Source organism: Rhinolophus hipposideros, assembly GCF_964194185.1.
Source record: "Rhinolophus hipposideros genome assembly, chromosome: 25".
NCBI classification, from domain to species: Eukaryota; Metazoa; Chordata; class Mammalia; order Chiroptera; family Rhinolophidae; genus Rhinolophus; species Rhinolophus hipposideros.
In genome coordinates this window covers 21,594,824-21,614,358 of record NC_138071.1, presented here as the reverse complement: position 1 = coordinate 21,614,358, position 19,535 = coordinate 21,594,824, and the positions used below count along the sequence as shown (strand labels likewise).

Sequence of the window (19,535 nt, the reverse complement as noted above, 5' to 3'; positions counted from 1 at the left end):
TCTGTCCCTCTGCTGCCAGGAGTGGGGCTTCCTGACAGAAACTGCCCAGCTCCCAGGGACGCAATCCCCGCCTGTCCCCTCTTTTTTCTGTGAGGGTTTGTAGCTTCTCTTCATAGCGTAGTTTACTTACATTCTGAGGGAAATAGACGGCTTGCTGGGTAATTCGCAGTAACGTGTAACACTGTTTTGTGTGTCGAGTTAGTTCAAGTCCCTAACAGCAAACTCTGGAAACCCGTCCTGTTTTAATTTGCGGGCTGTGACTGCAGCTTTTCCCCTGCGTTGCCTTATTTACACACACTGCCCAATGCCTGTGTTGTTCAGAGCACCCATCTCCAACTGCACTCCCTGGTCCAGCACTTTCTCCCAATGCGACCTGGAGCAATTTATCTACCCTCACTATGCCTCTGTTTTCTCGTCTCTAAAATGTGTACAATAGTAGTAATTCTTCACAAGGTTGTTGTGAAGTCTGAATGTGCTGGTCCAAGGAAAGCCTTTAGTTGGTGCCCAATCAGTGTTGTTGAATGAATGAGTCTGTGGTCTCATTGAAGAGTTTGCATCTTCCCTACCACATCTAGGAAGCATGCGTGCTGAAGACGCTAGCTGACGTAATCTGATGAGCTCACCTGGGGAACCCCAGGAGCTGGGGCCCACCCCAGGCCAGTTATTTAACTCTGCTCTGGCCACAGACCACCACCCCTCTGGCTCTGATCAGATGCCTGGTTCATGCCAGCCTGGGCTAATGGCAACCTGGACTAGGAATTATTCAAGGTGGGTTCACAGAACCTCCCATTCCCATCCTAGAGAAAACAGCCTAGACCTGCTTCCCGCCCCCTCACCCCATCTACTAGAACTCTGAAGCCAGATCCTTCCTCTCCTGGCTGGACACCTCAAGGGGAGGGCGAAGGGCCTCGCGGATTGGTAGCCTCTCCTTTTGGGCTTGAGCTTTTGTTATTAAGTCAGAACCATGGTGCATAGATGACAGTTTCAGCCTCGAGGCCCGAGTCAAGGCCATAGACAAACCATAGACACCTAGCCTGGAAGCTTCCAGCTTGGCCCTTCTTCGTGCTCCTGCCCTAAGTTCAAGTACATAAAGGAGAGAGGGCGGGGTGCAGATAAGGGGCCATGAATTCAGATGTGGAGATATTAACCTGTAGAGCCCGAAGAGGAAAAGCCTTCAGAAACACCCACAGCCCAGAAAGAGGAGGAAGCAGCAGCGGCTGCCATTGATGCCACAGGAAGTGGTGTCTGAGATCAGAAGTGGAGTTAGGGCAGCGTTGTACCGGGTTTCCCAAACCATCTGGAGAGTCTGGGTGTTCTGTTTCTAAGCCTTTGCCGAACAACGCTGTTGTAAAACAAAATACAATAAAAAAGAATTGCCAGAGAAATGAAATGAGAAAAGACAACAATGTACCAGTCTCTGGTAACAAAAAAAAAAAAAAAAAAAAATTCTGTCAAATTGCTTGGAAAGTTTCTAAACATTTACTCTCAGTTTCTGTACTTAACCTTATCAAGGACTGGTTGCAAATAGACGGCCCGCCAGCCCTGGGCCACGGGGTCGCAGTGTGACCATCACTGCGCTACGCTGTAGAAACAGGAGGTGTCATGTCAAGAAAAGTGGTGCCATTTTGAAAAAAGAGGGGGCCAAGAAAGTGGTTAGGTTTTAGCAGAAACTCACTAGTGACCTTTAGGGGACAGTTTAGGAAAAGGGATGCATGTAGATGCCAGGTGGAGAGAGTAAAGGAAAGAAAACCAGATGAACTGTGGCAAACTGATACGCAGACCGTTTCTCCTCCTCTCCCCAGTTAGAAACATTGGCAGGAAAGGTGAGAAATAGCAGAACTACAAGGGTCATGGCTTCAAATGAAAGTTTTTCAAGACTGAGTAAATCCGTGCATGGTTAAGGACAGAGAAAGAAGCTAGTAGAGAAGGTAAGCTTTAAAATGCAAGAAATCCCCAAAGTTTGGAAAGCAGGCAGCTGGCCTCTGCCTGGTTCTGCCATCTCCTTGCCCGACACTCCCTGCCATTATCCCCTGCAGGCCAGCCTTGCTAACTGGCTGTCCTTTTCACAAATGCACCAGGTTCTCTGTAGCCACCGGACCTTCGCACATGCCCTTCCCTCTTCTTGGAATGCTGTTCCCCCGACTAAGGTCTTTTTATCCTTCAGGTCTCAGCTTCAATGAAGGACTTTCTCATTGAGGCCTTCCTTGATGCGTCTGTAACCTAAACTGAGTCCCCGCTTGGGAGTCTCACGTGCAGCAGCCTGTTCTGTTCCATCATTGAACTTAACCATTCGTATTCTGTCTGTGTTGGGGCTGGCTGTGTCTGTCTGGCTGCCTCCCTCAAATGTAAGCTCTCCTATTTTAGTCACTCTCTATTTGTGGAACCCTAAGCACAGTGCCTCCCACACAACAAATGCTCCATGTAAAACCTTTGCTGTACAAGTGTAATAAAAGTACCACGGCAGTCATAGTAATAGCTAACATTTGTTGAGTGATGGTCAGGTGCTAAGGACTTTATACATATTCTCTTTTCTACTCTCTGGACAATCCTATGAGATAATTACCATTTTACAAGGCCGGACACTGAGTTTCAGCCCAGTGCAGTGGTCCATCCAAGGTGAAAAGGCTTGTGAATGAAGGATCCTGCATACACATATCCAGGTGCGTTTCAATCCTGGAGCCATCAGTGGGGCACTTTCCCCAGAGGTCGGAGAGAGATTGGAAGTGTGGGTGAAGGAGCAGAGGCACTAGACCTTTCTACGTAGTCGGCTGCAGTTTACTGTCTCGCATGTCAAGAACGCTGTGCTAGACACGTGTGAACAAACCGTGAGGGAAGTGCCACGACTCCTGAGCCATGAAGAGCTGTGACCCCATGCAGGAGGTGGGAAGGGCCAGGACCGAGTCACGGGCAGATGGGGGAGTGCCCTAGTCAGTATGGGGGTCCTGCGTGTTCATGTAATTCCATTCAAGGGGGGACCAAGTGTGTCGAGCAGAAATTCCTGGCACGTCTCCTTGGAAGTGGAAGGTGAGTCTTTAGTGCCTGAGTGAGCCGGGCTGTCCTGCTCCGGCTGGGGATGGGAAATTCTGGTTCCTGTGGAGAAGGAGAAGGAGAGAGAGAAGGAAACGGGGCAGGTGGAGTGAACCTGAGAGGTGGCTGATGTTTCCTGTGTTTCATATATGACCCATCTCAGGACCTCCAATGTTCAGTAAAGTTACAAACATCATAGAAACTCAAGGCTGAGTGTGTGTGACAGAGAGGTGGAGCTGGGCTGGATTTCACATGATGATCAACAGCGTCAGAACAGGGGCCACGCGTGTGGATGTAGGGTGGGGTGGGGGTGGTAGAAAGCCATAGATGAGCCAGGCCACAGACAGAGACCCGGCCACGTTTGCACAGATCTCTGAGGCGCGAGGTGGGGTATCTCATGGCCACTGGGTTTCATTGTGCTAATAACTTGGGTGAGAGAAAGGAGGAGGTACCCAGGCCTCTGGTCTGCTCTGAACTGGCCCCACTTCTCCTTTCTGATTATTAGCCTGTGCTCTGCAAACCCTGTAGGACATCTGGAAGTCCAGCAAGGTACAAGTGAAGAGAAGCCATGAGCCACCCCTCAGTCCTGAGATAGCAGCTGTATATTTCACTTCTTTCCCTTTTTTTATTTCCATGTGTATGTTTGCTTGAAAAAAATATGTGTATATATATGTGTGTGTGTGTGTGTGTGTGTGTATCTATCTATCTATCTATCTATCTATCTATATATATACACACTTTGATAGCTTTACTTGGCATAATAGCATTAACATTCTTTCAAGTAAAAGCAACATCTCATATCTGAGGATTTTGACACCTTCCTACAAAAACTAGAGTTGATTTCAGTAATAGAAATTTTTGCAATAAAGAAAAAAACGTTTTTGGTATATGTTGTCTGAACCCGCCTAATTTGATTCAAGTTCTTGCCTTTTTCTTTTTTCCCCTCCCACCTGGTGCAACCCAGAAAGTCCTATGAGTTTGAAGACTTGCTGCAATCTTCCTCTGAGAACAGCAGGGTGGACTGGTACGCGCAGACTAAGCTGGGGCTGACACGTACTTTATCGGAGGAGAACGTCTATGAAGATATCCTAGGTAAGAGGCCAGCGTGTCTGTGCGGACATGAGTCTGCCTGTGAGAAGGCGGGGAGAGGGCATGGCGCTGGCTGCGTGTGCTTCCCCCACCCCCCGCTACACACACACACAAACCCTCGGAGACATATGTAGTCACATGAATGAGAAGAGCGACCCATGGTGGAATATGTGAGAAAAAGGGGCTGCAGGGGAGAGAAAGGGCTGGTGATAAACAGCCCAGGAGATTAGTGAGGTGCTGCGGGAAGCATTTGAGACCCAGTATCCGTGATTGAGTCTTGGCTCTGCTACTTATTAGCTGTATGACATAGAGCTGGTGGCGTTATGTCTCTGAACTCCTCAGCTCCCTCGTGTGTGTGCTAAGGATGATGGTCGCCACCCCACCGTACAGGGTTGTTTGAGGGCCAGAGGAGATGGTATGTAAAGTACCTGGCTTATAAGTGATGCTACTAAACTGTAGGAGTTATGGAATGAAGGAAAACTAAAGACTGCCATACTCCTGACACTGCAGGAGTGTGGCAGTTCACGGGGCCTCCAAATTCAGGCTAAAGTGAATGTCTCCAACTGAAAAAGTAACTTTAGCCTAGCTCTGAAGAATTCTCTCGGATTCGAAAGTGGAGCTCAGATTCCGTTTGTTGGCTTTTAGATTCGGTGAGTTACATAGTCTTTAGGGAGGATCACAGCTTCAGTGAGGTGTGAGCTCAGACCAGCATTTGATGGTGGGGATGGGGCTGGGGGTGGCTGGAGAAACGAGCCGCTAAGGGGGAGAAAATCATAGGTGTCCACATGCAAGGGGCGGGAAGAGCAGGTACACACATACATACATACATTGTATTCGTCACTTCTAGAAGAAACTCCGTGGTCGGTGGAAGCATGGGCAAGGAGGGAGGGCATGTACTTAGCTGAGCTATTGGAACTGCACCATAAACTATTGGAATTTCTGTGTCCACGCTGCTGGAGATGGGTTCCTGCCAAATCGGTAGGCTTCCCAGATCCAAAGCGGGGATGAGATTTGGACTTCTCTTAGCAGTGCGTACCTGGCAGGGAAGCTGTCAGTTACAGCTGAAACAACAAAGGGAGTTGTTTGGCTCATGTGACCAGACCTGGCTTTGTCTTCCTTGTGCCTCGTATCTCAGCTTAGCTCCATGCTCAGCGGGTTGTCCGTGATCCCCAGGATGGCTGCCCTCAGCTCCCTGGAGGGAGAGTCCGTGACTCGCAAGTTCCCCAGGTTCACTCTGACTAGACCAGGTTAGGTCCCTCGCTCACTTTCAGAGCCCAGGAATGCCATGCGTGACTGGCTTAGACGCCAGATCGCGAGCCCTTCCTGGAACTGGTCACTGAGGCAGTGATCGGGAAACTCCGATTGCCTAAAACCCTGAAACCAGAGTGGAGTTAATCTCATCCGTCTAAGAACGGGATAGGTGGGGAATCACCCCAGTGAAAATCAGGGTGTATGACAAAGAGTTAAGGGTGACTGGATAACAGTGCGTCAGATATCCCCACTGGAGAGGCCAGGATGTTAGGTTGATCCAATGAGAAAAACTTCTCAACGTTCCCAGTTCCTGACCCATTACTTTCGACCACAGACCCGCCAATGAAGGAAAACCCTTATGAGGATGTTGAATTACATGGTCGCTGCCTGGGGAAGAAGTGCGTCTTGAACTTTCCTGGTTCTCCCACCTCTTCTATCCCTGACACGCCCACCAAGGTATGAGCCCCCAAGGGAGTGTTGGGGGGTGAGGGTTCCCCAACACTGTGACCTTGAGCAGCCTGGAGCTCTGGGTCATGCTGGAACGCCAGGCCACCTGCACTTCAGCTGGCCACAGGTGTTCCTTAGCTGCCTGCCTACCCTTCCTGCCTCTGGTGCTGGAACCCTCTGCTCAACACAGCTTCCTAAAGTATCACTTTAGCTTCTGGGTCAGAAACCTGCCCACTGAGTAAACAAGATAGTGTGTGGCCATACTACACAGCCATGAAGAAGAATGTCCTGCCACAAAACTAAAACACAACTGAAAGGCGTGGTGCAGAAACAGTGTTTCCCTAGCATGCCACCATGTGTGAGGGGTTTTAATGAGAGCATATACCTATGTGTAAGCTCATATATGTCCTTGCTGTAAAGATACCTAAGAATGAGTAAGTGAATACCTCTGTGCCATCATCTCAGCACCTGGAGGTCAGGATAGAAGACTGGCTTTTTTTTAACGGAATATCCTTTTGAACCTTTTGGAATTATGTACGTATAGGTAATATAACTATATTCACGTGCATGATAATTTCAACCTATTGCCTATGGGACTGAATTCACATCCCTTAGCAGAGCATTAAATTTCCTTCATAATGGGTCCCTGAGCACCCATGACTGCCTAATTTCCCACAGATCCTACATACAAAAAGCTCCCCTCCAGCAAGAGCCTACTGACTGCCCCACTGATGTTATAGACCCAGGCTTGGCAAACTTTTTCTCTAAAGAGCCAGAGAGTAAATGTGTCATCTCCATTGTAACTATTCAGCACTGCCATAGACAATATGCAAACAAATGAGTGTAGCTGTGTTTCAGTGAAACTTTATTTATGGACACGTATTTTGAACTTTATATAATTTTTACCTGCCATAAAAGACTATTTTTTTTAGCCGTTTAAAAATGAAGCTATTTTTGGGGTGGCCAGTTAGCTCAGTTGATTAGAGTGTGGTGCTGATAACACCAAGGTTGCCAGTTCGATCCCTACATGGGCCACTGTAAGCTGCGTCCTCCCTAAAAAAACAAAAATGAAGCTATTCTTAGTTCATGGCCTGTACGGAAACAGGTGGTGGGCCAGATGTAGCCCAGAGGCCATAATCTGCCCACCCGTGTGCTGGGTCATTTCTACCTCTGCCCTTGGCGCTTGCCTGGACCTCTCTCTCCCGGTCCTTTAGGCTCTCTTCAATCATGCCTCGCTCTGGAAGCTTCCAGGCCATCCCAGACCCTGGGGACTTCTCCTCTGCTTGCCTGTAACACTCAGTGGGCTAAAGCATTCGTTTCACACCACATTGTATATACTGCCTTGTGACATCTCTTACTTTGATGATTTGAATTCTGATTTAAGTCATATAATAGATCTTAAAAATATCTCCCCAGCTAGATTGCAATTCCTCAAGCTCAGAAAATATATATGTTCTGTTTCTTGGTGTCTCCCATAAATAGTTGTTATACAGTGTTCAGGTGTTGAAGACATTCAATTAAGGAAGACCAAAACCAGGCTGCAAGTGTCAGGTTAAAGCTCATTCAAAGGAACCTAAGAAGCCATCGTCCTCTCTGGGCTCCATTGGAGGTCGGTGTGGCTGGCAGGCGGGTGCGTGGGGTCTGCACGGGAGGCCTTGGGGCATCGTGGTCACCAGTCTTCCTGGAGAAAGCTGAGGGAGAACCAGCCATGAAGGGGGAGCTCACAGACCCAAAGCAATTGCTCCAAAATGCGCCCAAACCAATTAGCTGTTCTTTCCTACCCCTGGGGAAAGGAGTGTCATCGTGAATCATCCATGACAACTGAACATTAACAGTATCTACTTGCCTTTGAAATGAGTTGTTTGTGTTTGCGTTGGAATATGGATGTCTTCAACATGTAGGAAGTCTTCATTCCCCACAGTGGGTAAGGCTGGCTTAGAAGAAGGAAAGGCTGTCCCCCCCAGTCTGTCCCCTTGGCGTCCCACGCAGCTCTACCCTGTTCTCCACTTTGTGTGGGGAGTGAACTACATCGCCTCGCCTCTTAGGAACCATGAAAAAACGTCCCTCCCAGAGCAGCTGCTTCCCTAACACCAGGGCACAAAGGCTTAGTTAACCCTTTCTTCCCCTTCCTGCTGGGCTAGAAAAAAACCTAGGTCCTCTTGTCCCCAAACTAGCTAAACAAGAGAACCCAGAGTCCAGAGGCAGCTGTCCCACAGAAAAGTAACCCTGTTGTCCAGGCACGTGACTCAGCCATGATGCCGCAGGCTGTGTGGCTGCTCCTTCCTCTGCTCTCTCGTGTCTGCCGTCTGCTTTGTGCCCCCATTCTGGGGGGCAGTGCAGACTTCCCCACTTCCTCCATGGAGCTCCTCAAATGCTCACAGAGTATCTGCCACCTCTGGGCTGCATCTGGGACCTTCGAACTTGCAGAAGCAGTCCCTCTGTGGTGACCTCCTCGACCAGCAGTGGAGAGGCCGTAAGACTCCTTTGGGGATTTTCACTTAATTAGATTGTGCCTAGTCCCAGTAGAGAGGGAAGGGTCAGGGGGACAGACCTGCCTCAGAAAGGAGCAGAGGTGCAGCTGGGGGCAGACGCTAACACTTGCAAACACACAGCGCAAGGTCCTGCTCCCCTGTATTTTCTTTTTTCCTATAATAGATTGTGTGTGTGTGTGTGTGTGTGTGTGTGTAACAGGTCTTTTAAAAAATTACATGTAATCCCAACACCCAGAGATAACCACTGTTAACACTTTGATTTATCTCCTTCCAGACTGTCTTGCACTCTGTGTGTGCGTGTGTGTGTTTGCTCATTAAAACATATTTGAGATTATATGGATTATATTGTATAAACCGTTTTGCTGCTCTTTTATATATATTTATCATGAGTATTTCCCCATGTCATTAATTTCTTTTTAAAAACAATTTTTATTGCCTGAATAGTATTCCGTCATTTTAATGTAATGTTGTTACATTACGTTAGTGTAAAGTCCCAATTGTTGTCATGTACATGCATGTCTCCCTGTGTTTCTGTGTATGTATACTTAAGGGAGTGTCTGTGCATGCATGTCAATACGTGTACCTGTGGGCCTCTATGAACAACTGTGTTTATTTGTGTGAAAGGCATGTGAGTACTTCTGGGGGTGGCCTCTGTACAAGAGAATAAGAATGAGGTCGCAATAGCGGTAAGGAGGAGATGGGCTATTTTATATCAAGGACCGGCTGTCGGTGTCTCCTGAGGCACTAAGACAGGGACAGTAGAGAACAGGAAGGAGTTAAACCACTAGCCACGTTCACAGACAAGAAGGGTGACAGAACCTGGGCTTGAATCCCGGTCAGCTCCCCTGGGGAGGCACACAGCTTCCTTGCAGCCCCCTCCTCTCCAGCAAGATGCCCCCTGGCCAGAGACCATGATACCTGGTCTCTTAAAATAACTCAAGAGGTTTCAAAAGAGGGTCCTTGTCTGCTATTCTCTTTTGGACTCTGCAGATCTTCTGTTGAGTCCGTTGTGAATCCGAAGCCTGTGGGTCAGGGAGAACTGTGTGCCTCTGTGATGGAGCGAGGGCCTCTGTGAGGCCACTCCGTGGAGACACAGGGATTGGGCGTGTCATCATTAGGACATTTGGTGGGAGGCCCTCCGATCAGATCAAAAGCTGGAATCTTCTCTGGACCACCTCTGACACAATCGTCCTTAGGGTCCTCTAGTGAATGACCTTTTATACTGTAGTTCAGGTTTGGCAACCTACTGCTGGTCGTCTGGTTTTGTAAATAAAGTTTTATTGACACACAGCCATGCTGACTCATTTACATATTGTCTGTGGCTGCAGAGTTGAGTGCTTGTCATGAGACAGTATGGCCCACCTAGCCTAAAATGTTTACTGTCTGGCCTTTAAGGAAAAGCTTGCTGACCCGGCTAAGTCCAAAATGTACGCCTCTCTTCCAGAGGCCTTCCGCAGGCAGTTGGATGTCTTCACTGTTGTACCGGCTCTTTGGTCACTTTAAGCCATGGAGACGCTCTTCAGCCTGATTTGCTGCGTCTCGCCTCTATGCCTCTTTCCAGATGGTGCTGTGTACTCACTATTGCTCTCTTCACAGCCCACTAAGCCTTCTTTTTACTGGTTAAGTTACTACGGACATTTCACCCCCTCATGAAATCTCCCTGGACATTTGGTGGCTTGCGTTGGGTGCTCAGGCACACACCGGGACCCCTTTCTCCAGGAGTGTGACCCTGGGTGACGCAGCCCACACACAACCTCCACCGGCTCCCTCAACACCCTTTAGAAAGTTGTGTTTTGATTCCTTTCTGTCTCCTTTCCTCTTAGATCTTTTCATAAGTCAGATCTTTGAGCAAACGCTATCACCGTCTAAATCTCTAAGGAAAACAGATACCTGCTTCTTTTGCCAACAATTTCATATGTGATTCCAGGGCAATGAAAGAATTGGGGCCATTTTCTTGGATTTCATTGCAGATTGAATTTGGTCTTTAAGAAGGCAGGGTCAAAGTTAGGCTTAGGTCTTATAATTCCCAGTACATTGTGTCTTGGATTGCCAGCAAGCCTCACCTGTAAAGGTAAGGGTAAGGGATTGAGCCAGGTGAGTTCCCACTTGTCTAAAAGGAGAGACTGAGTTAGGTCTGCATCCTTTATCTGCTAATTTTCTACCATTGGATGACAAGTCTTTATTGATCACTTATTAGCATAGACAAATTCAGTGTTCCCTGGTACCCAGCTTCCTTCCCCTATCTCCAGTGTTCTCCATCACCACTTACCGCCCGGTTTGTCCCTTCTGTATTTATTTACCCTACTTTTCTGCTTTCCCCGCACAGCACTCCTTGTCCAAACCTGCTTTTTTCCGGCAAAATTCAGAGAGGAGGAACTTCAAATTGCTGGATGCTAGGAAGCTGAGTCGTGATGGAGCTGGGTCCCCTTCCAAACTCAGCCCCCCCTCCACCCCCAGCAGCCCTGATGACACTTTCTTTAACATTGGAGAACTGCAGAATGGCCGGAAGAAGAGAAAGATACCCAAGGTAAGGCTCGCAGTAAGCTTCATGTGCAGGTGTGCAGCCTGCCCCACTTTCCTGCCAAGGAAGGCTGCAGACCAGCCTGGGCAGAGGGCAGTCACTGGGACCTCTTCTCCCTGCTCCATCACAGGCCAGGGGGACACGGTGAGGCCAGCAGGCTCCTATGTCTGGGCCTTCGCCATAATAATTCTTGTGGTCCTGTCACCTTCCTCTGAACCGTCCTGCTCCCAGCCCTAGCTCCTCTTCTGGCATGAGACAGTGTTCCCAATGCCCAGCTCAAAAACCGCCTCCTGCTCCTTCGTGGCCCGAGAAAGCAGAGCTCCCTCCACCACGCTCTGAGGCAGCCCGTGTCAGCCCTTGTGTTTGCTGGCTCTTTTCATTGCAAAGGGTAAAATATGCCCAATGCTGTGGATTTACATCCTAATGCGTCTGCTGTTGATTCAGTTTCCTTTGGCTCCGTGCTGGTCACTCTTTATTGGCCATTTTGGTACCAACTTTCCACAAGAACTTTCAGAACAGGGATTCTTAATTTTTGAGACTGTGGATGGGCCTGAGGGGGTCACAGAACCCATACAATTGTGTAAAACTGTGTGTGGGTGAGTTTTGAGGGCTGGGGGACGGGACTGGGGACTGTCGATGGGTTTCGTCAGATTTCTCAGTGAGCCATTGACCTGAAAGAAAGTCAAGGGCCATCTTCCCACGCTGGCCCCTGCTGGCACAGTTTGGTTAATCACTGTTTTGAGCCATAATTTCACCCCTACCACCTGTGCCCCAAAACATTCTAAGGACGTTCAGTCCCCATGCATTCTGAAGAGTAAGGGTACGTAGGATCAGGTGGTGGAGGAATCATCTAAAATGCAGCCTGGTGGTAGGGGTTTCAGTGGAACAGGGGGACACATCTTGCTTTGCTTTGTCGGTGGACGGCGGAGAGAGGGGGGCCGGGGCAGAAGCCATGCCTCACCTCCCTTCATGCTCTCCGGGCTCTGCCTTACACGGCCCAGGGCGCAGCGTGGATTGCGTATTGACTGTGTGAGGTTTGCTGAATGACCTCCCTCTGACACATGGACCCCAGTCTCTGTCAGCAGGCGAAGAGACACTCCCATGTCTCCCTGTTCAAGTACAAGTATATGAACACATGGTTAGTAGTTTTTCTCTCTGGGGAAATTATTTTTAAATGAAAAGGAACAAAGATTTATTGACTGAAGAATTTGTGCCTTCCACTTATTCCATAACCTGATTTAAAGTGAGACAGACCTCTGTCCCATGATTTATACCACTCACGTAGTGCTCATGAATTGTCTTACATGGTAGTAATGCCTCTCGGTCCTCCCAGTTAGCTTGTAAACTCCGACAGCACGTGCTTGTGTCACATATCTTTTTCTCCCTCACAGCTCCTAGCAATATCCCTTGTACGTTGTAGATGCTTTGTATTCAGTCAATAAATTCACAATCCACAAGTGTTTATTGAGTGCCTACTGTATGCCAGACACTGTTCCATCTCATAAAAGTACCATTACAGCATGAACCAAATGACAAAGATCGCTGCCCTCCTGCCTGGAGCTTGCATTCTTGTGTCCATTGTATTCTGAGTAAATGAGACGATGTTAACTACATCATAACTCTCTTCTTTCTAGTTGTTTTTGGATGTTTTGGGAGAGATTTTGAGGGGGTTTAAAATTTTTCTTCTCTCCAAAAAAACAACTTGACTTAGCAACTCATTTGTTTATATATATTTCTAAGATTGTGGTTAAATATACATAGTATAAAACTTACCATGTTAACCAGTTTTAAGTGTATAGTTCAGTTGCATTAAAGTACATTCACAGTCACACCATCCATCCGCCGAACGTCTCATCTGCCCAAACTGAAACTCTGACCCATCAAACCCTAATTCCCCACGTCCCCCTCCCCACAGCTCTGGCAACCACCTTCTACTTTCTGTCGAATTTGACCACTCCGGGGAGCGCACATAAGTAGAACCATATAATATCTGTCCTTCGTGACTGTCTTATCTCACTTAGCACAATGTCCTCAAGAGTCACTCATGTTGGAGAGTGCGTCAGAATTCCCTTCCCTTTTTAAGGCTGAATAATATTCCATTGTATGTACCACGTTTTGTGTATCCCTTCTTCCATCGACAGGCGTTGTGAATAATACTAGCAACTCATTTAATGGTGTCTTCTTCGTGGGAAATGGGTTAGTGTTAGTACTCCGATGGTTAGAGCATGCGTGCAGAGAAGAGAAGGCCAGTTCAGGGGGCTGAGCTCTCCAGGACGTGGCTGGTTCATAAGAGCAAACATGAGGAACTGCCGCACAGTAGGGATTTGTGGTGAAGGCAGAGACCTCATCCTGTCAGATTCGTGGTTCGGGACAAGGCGGGCTTGGACCTCCCCTCAGGAGCTGAGGGTATAACAGTGCAGTATCTGTAGCACTCTGCAGAGTTAGAGGGGTGCGGCCCGGGCCTGCCCCAAGGTGACCTTGAGAGTAAGCCACCCCGCTCCGGGGGCAGGCCAGTGCTCCGACTGGTGGAAAGAGTGGGGAGCCGTTCTGGGAGTGGGGGGCAGAGATGGGGACTGGCCTCAGCTAGTCCACTGCACCCACCTGGCCGCCCACCCTCTCCTGTTCTTCATGCATGAAAGAATTTAAAACTTTCAAGTCAGTTTACAAACACAGCCCCCTTAAAAACCACTGGTGGGCTTGCTTCCACTCTGCGTGGATAGACTTCCCCTTCTCCCGATGTGGTAGAACCCAGAAGCCTTCCACTCCCGAAAGTTGCCGGTGATGCTATAAAGCCTGGTGGGAAGTGACCCAGGGTTTTGATCACGAGAAGCTTCTGCCAGTCAGCCTGGCCAAGTCGTGGTGGCTGCTGAGCCCTCGGCTTCCGAGCAGGAGGAGAGGGCATGAAAGGCCCAGCAAGTCTGGAGTGGGCGGTCCTCTGCAGGAAGGGAAGCGTGCTGGGTGCATGGCACTCGCTACTCTGCGCAAGTGAGGACTGAAGGTCCACCGTAGCCCCTGCTCCCTTCCCACTCGGGCTGCTCAGACATGCTCTGGAGTGGAGCCCACGAAAGGCGCCCAGTCTGGGAGCTTTTTCAGTGCTGTCTCTTCCTTTTCTTGTTTCGTTTTGGGGACAAAAACGCTTTTTCCCCAAACCACAGTGACACTGCAGTATTGGAAGGGGAGCAGCCCTAACACCATTAGCCAATGAGTGGTCTCCCTCTGTCTCAGCCAGGTGGGTTAGCAGATTGAGACAACACTGCTCACACATCAGTGAGGCTGGCAGCTTCCTTTAGTGTTCTTCACAGCCATGTTCCTGCCTGGCAGAAAAGAATGATTGAAAGACGCCCGTGTGGGGCAGCCGGTTAGCTCAGTGGGTTAGAATGTGGTGCTGATAACCTCAAGGTTGCCGGTTCGATCCCCACATGGGCCACTGTGAGTGGCGCCCTCCTTGAAAAAAAAAGACACTAGTGGGCCAGTGGGAGATGTCTCCTTCCTTCCCCTTCCCCCGGCCCTCCAGCCTCCTGGAACAGAATGAGCAGTAAAGGAATCCCAGCTGTACGCGGGCAGGAGGCTGCTAATACTGGCATTTCTTCTCCGGTGTCTGGCAGCTGGTGTTGCGAATCAATGCCATTTATGAGGCCCGGAGAGGAAAGAAACGGGTGAAGAGACTGTCCCAGTCAACGGAGAGCAACTCAGGAAAAGGTAGGACTCGCCCCCATCCCCCTGCCCTGAGCATCGAAACACACATTCTGCCCGGAAGGGGCTTCCTGTTTGGGTTGGCTCACCAAGCAGAAGTTGGTGTCTGGTAAATGTCTCCCACTGTTCCTGGGACAGCGAGCCTGGAGCTCAGCCTGGTGACATGTCCTCTGGTCCTCTCTCCCTGTGCCTGCATCCATCGAGCCCATGCTCATTGGTGCACCACGCGCTGACCTCACCATGGGAGCAATCTCCTTTGCTCAGCGTGCATAAAAGGCACCAGCACCTTCTGCTGTGTCATCTGGTACACGTACCACCTGCACGAAAGCCAGATAAGTTTGGAAATACATCTCGTTGGACAAAGACATAGTTCATCCGTCACATGTAAACAGGCAAAAAGAAACGCCTGAACTGGAACTAGTTTAGCCTAAACAGGCAAAAACTAAAAAGCCCATCTGAACTAGAAACCTTGGATTTGTGCTGCCCCATATGAAAAGTTTCTCACATCAGAAAAGCTCACATTTACAACTTTCTTTTTTCTTTTTCTGGTCTAGTAACGGATGAGAACAGTGAGTCTGACAGTGACACTGAGGAGAAGCTGAAAGGTGAGAAGCTCAGTTGCTGGGCAGGGCGCATGCGGGCGACTGGCGGCCACAAGGATAGCCCTCACTGCTTAGTGTGAGGGAAGGAACAGGGCACCTGCGTGCTGGTGGGCAGGTCATGACTGTGAGAGGACGCTCGTGCTCAGGGGTAGGTCAGCCCCGAGCACGGCCAGCACGGGCCTGTTCCACGCCAGAGCCCCAGGTGGCTACAGCTGCGTGACCCCTGTTCCCAGGCCTTCCATTGTGTCACAGGTGTTTCGCACACCTGTGTAAGGGTCAGCACTGCTGGCCCGGGACTCCAGACACGGCGGGCTCTTGTCATGTGAAGTCTTTGAAATAATTGTTCCCTGTGTATCTAAATTCAGAGATCTAGGTCAGGCATCCGTGAGTTTTCCCTGCTCAGCCCCCAGGGGGAAACCAAAGAAAGCTGTAGTCAGGGCTGCTGGGTGAGACGACAGACCTGTCCACGCAGTGACCCTGCCCCTAACACGCAGCTGCCCCCAGGCCCAGCTCTGGAAGAAGGCAGGTCCGTTTCCATAGCACAGAACCGTGGCAGGAGAGAAGGTGGATGGGAGCACTTGAGTCAGATAGTTCTGCACCAGCTGGGTGGTGTGGGTGTTTACAAAGCTCCCAGCTCCAAAAACTCTGGTTGGAGTTCTGTCACGTCCCACAAATTGAAAGATGAAGGAAATGAGTGAGGGGAGGAGTCAGTGTCCCCACCCCATCTGACAGAGGAACTCAAGGATTACTCGCTGCGCTGCCCCAAGTCCTGACAGCAAATCCACGCACAGCAGAGGCCACATATCCCAGGGCCCGGCACCCTGGTTAGCCTGGCAGCCATCGAATGGTGCTCCTCCCAGAATTTTGGCAAGGACCCCACGTAAAGAGTTTGTACTAATTTGTTAAATGTGGGAACACTTTTTTTAGGATTAGAAAAAGGACTTTGAGCTGGGAGTTATATAACCTGTCACAGCTCTGTGTAATTCCACATTGGAAAATGAGTCATTTTCAGGCTTCGTCTCTCCTTCCCTCCCTCTCTCCCTTCCTCACTCCCTCCTTCCCTCCCTCCCTCCCTCCCCCCTCCTTCCCTCCCTCTCCCTCTTTCCCTTTTTCTCTCCCTCCCCCCTCCCCCCTCCTTCCCTCCTTCTCCCTCCTTCTCTCCCTCTCTCTCCCTCCCTCTCTTTCCCCCTCTCTTCCTTTCTCCCTCCCTCTCTTTCTTTTCTACCCTCTCCCTCCATCCCTCCTTCCCTTCCTCCTTCCCTCCTTCCCTCCCTCCCTCCCTCTCTTCCTCCCTTCCTTCTTTCCTCCTTCCCTCCCTCTCCAGCTCACAGCCAGCGCCTGGTCAGTGTGAAGTCGCGCCTGAAGCAGGCCCCAAGATACCCGTCGCTGGCCCGGGAGCTCATCGAGTTCCAGGAGAGGCAGCTCTTCGAGTACTTTGTGGTCGTGTCATTGCACAGGAAGCAGGCTGGGGCCCCCTATGTGCCAGAGCTCACCCAGCAGTTCCCTCTGAAGGTACGGGGTAGACACAGCCTTGGTGGCCTACCAGGGGATGACAGCATGCTTGCCAACACCTTGTTGGGACTTGTGGGTTCAGGGAGGCGTGGGAGTCTGAGGAACACTTAGTGTCTAGAATCTCAAAATTGGGTCCTAATTAGGGTATATCAAATGAAGAAACTGCTGTCTGAGAATTTGGGAGGTCCCAGGAGCGGGTGAGATTCAAGGACTCAGTATGGACAAAAATACTTAGTCACTTCTTGTGGTTGCTATGCCGGCCATACCATCCTCTTTGTCTTCCCTGTCTTATCCGGCCACCTCTCTTCCCAACCTATCCTGGAAGCCTCTTTCCCATCCAGCCACACAACTGTCCCAGTGAGTGTCACGTTTGTGTTTGAGCTCAGTCTCTGCACGTGCGTTGTGCACTTCTGTATGTGCGTCCGCACAGGGTCCTGTTCTGTTCTAACCGGTCCGCGGCTCTGTGCGTTGGGCTGTACTGTGTATGAAGTCACGGCGCCCACAATGCAATGGCACTGAATGAAGCCCGACATGGCATGGCCAATAATGTATACAGGATTCTTAGGCTTTGGCAGCAGTAGTAAAGAGGTTCCACCACATTCTCACTCAGTTCAACCAGAATTGACCGAGACCCTTACCTTCGAGCTGTTTTCCACTTGGCCACAGGAGTTGCAAAGATGAGCGAAGTGTCTTCTGTGCTCAGGAGTTTGCACTCTGACAGGAAGGCACAAGGGGAGCGTACGGAGACTCCCGAGGGAGCCTGGGACACTCAAACCCAAAACTGAGCGTGTTCAGAGAGAGAGGAGAGGGCAGGAGCTCCCGTCCTGGGCCCCTCGGGGCCTCCCTTTGCCGTCACCAGCCAAGCAGAATCCTAGCAGGCCAAGGCCAGGTCCCAGCTGTCCCTCCCCTCCTCTCCTGGGCCATCGCCCTTCGGTCCTGCCCATGGGTCAGCACAGCAGTCAGCCCTGTCCTGGGACTCTGCACAACTGAAGTAAACCAGAGGCGCCAGCCCTCCAAACCGGCACGTGGCCACCTTTGTCTAGCTGACCTCTAGGGGTGACCCCCTGAAAACCCCAGATGTGGGGGGCTGCCCCCTGGATAGGAGGCTGCTGGCTGTGCTACACTGAGTCAAAATGTCGTTTTTAACGTCACATAATGCCCATCATTAGGGTACAGCCCCTAACCTGCTTACCCACCTTCCTTCTGCTGGAAGTGTACCTTGCTGCCAGTGTTTGTTTAGATATGTTTTTAATGTTACGGTGATCATTCTATACATACGTTTTGCATGCCACGCTAATTTATATCTCCTGCCTTCACACGTGCCCTCTGTCAGAAGGACCTGTTCCACCATCTTTCTCCTTCTCTTTCCTCTTTTTTCATGAGTTTTATGGCCCACTCCTGTAGTCACCTTAATCGAGGTTTACGCTCCGTGTTTGCATGCTAGAGATCATGCCTGTCATGTTGCATACAATGTTTGAGATTACGCGGTTATCTCTATGGCAGGCCACGGAGACTGGGATAGCTTCCAGCCACCTGTGATTCTGGTTGTATTTGTGAGAGAGATCTCTTTGTGCTGCTCCCTGTCATGTGCCTGTGTGACATACGTAATTCACATGTTGATGACAGACTGCACACACATATTTGCTATCTGGGGGTGGACATCCAAATGGTGACGGGGCCATGTTGAAAACGCCTAGGACTCATTTCCCTAGGGGCCTGCTCTTCAGTTCTCTAATGCTGTTTCCACCATGGGGAAATGTCATGGCTCCTCCCTTTTGTATTCTTTATAGTTTTGAGGTCCTCCACTCTGTGGCGATTCATGACCCCCACCAACAAACGCCTGCTGGCATTTGTTTGTCTACAAGATTATCCAAGAGTACTCAGAAATTATTGCTTTGGCAGCAGTCTGACCTAGTGAATTATTAACTCAAAGACTGTTTCAGGACGAGTTGGACTCTTCTGGGTCATGGATGGAAGACAAGACCATTCTATAGAAAAGAAATAGTGATTGTTTATTCTGAAAATGGAAAACTAAAGGGCAATTCATGACTGGCTCTAAGTCTATAAATTGGAGACTGTCTCATTCATTGGTAGTTGTTTCAACTGTTAATATTTGCGGCAGCTTTAATTAAATTCCATCTAGCCTAAGGCGAATCATACTACAGGTGGGTTTTAAAGTTGAAAACCATCAGCCCTATACTCTGTTCCTTTGACTGCTCTCCTCAGAGACCTCGTCTCTGACATTTGGAAGCCTTGGGAAGGCTTGCGGGTCCCCTGTGAAGCAGTCCACAGTTCTGCTGGCCTGCAGACTTCAGAAACTGTCCGCAAGGCTGATTCAAAGTGGAAGTCAGTGGCATGCTCTGAGAAACCGAATAAGCAACCGATGGGAATATTACAGAAAGAACTCAAGTTATACATTACAATTTCCTAACTTCTGAAATTCAGATGCCACTCATATCAAATAGCTGATATTTCAAATCACTGAAGGTAACTTGAGCATAGTTTATTTTTTAACTGTTTATAAAGGAAATGTAACAAGTATAAACTTAGCAACAATAGCAAAAACACAAAGTGCCAACAATCCTTCCCAACAGTTTAAAAGTACCAATTGATAAGCAAACTATGCTAATTATAAATCATTCCTTTTTGTTTCCCAAATTTATACCCAGAGTGCCTTTTATAAATTGTGGCAATAAAGTAGGTAATATAAAACCCACCCTCTCAACATCTCTACGTGAACATACAGTGCAATATTGTCAACACATGCACGCTGCTGTGCAACAGGTCCCCAGAATGGGGCACTCTTTAAAAGCACAGATTGCTGCTCATGCACAAAATTAGCCAACTCATGGCTGTAAATGTAATCCCTAAGCCAGACCTTATTAATTCATTCTGTCTTCA

The 19,535-nt window shown here is 49.3% G+C and overlaps 1 protein-coding gene across 4 annotated transcripts in view; it reads left to right on the top strand.

Moving 5' to 3' along the window:
• Positions 1-19,535, top strand: part of DENND2A (DENN domain containing 2A) — a 76,401-nt gene that overhangs the window by 30,251 nt on the left and 26,615 nt on the right. For all 4 annotated transcript variants that reach the window (XM_081038416.1, XM_081038415.1, XM_081038414.1 and 1 more), the window contains 6 exons: positions 3,992-4,119; positions 5,702-5,823; positions 10,633-10,833; positions 14,433-14,526; positions 15,075-15,125; positions 16,447-16,634. In XM_081038416.1, coding sequence (XP_080894542.1) covers positions 3,992-4,119; positions 5,702-5,823; positions 10,633-10,833; positions 14,433-14,526; positions 15,075-15,125; positions 16,447-16,634 — 784 coding nt within the window. The remainder of the gene's footprint in view (positions 1-3,991; positions 4,120-5,701; positions 5,824-10,632; positions 10,834-14,432; positions 14,527-15,074; positions 15,126-16,446; positions 16,635-19,535) is intronic.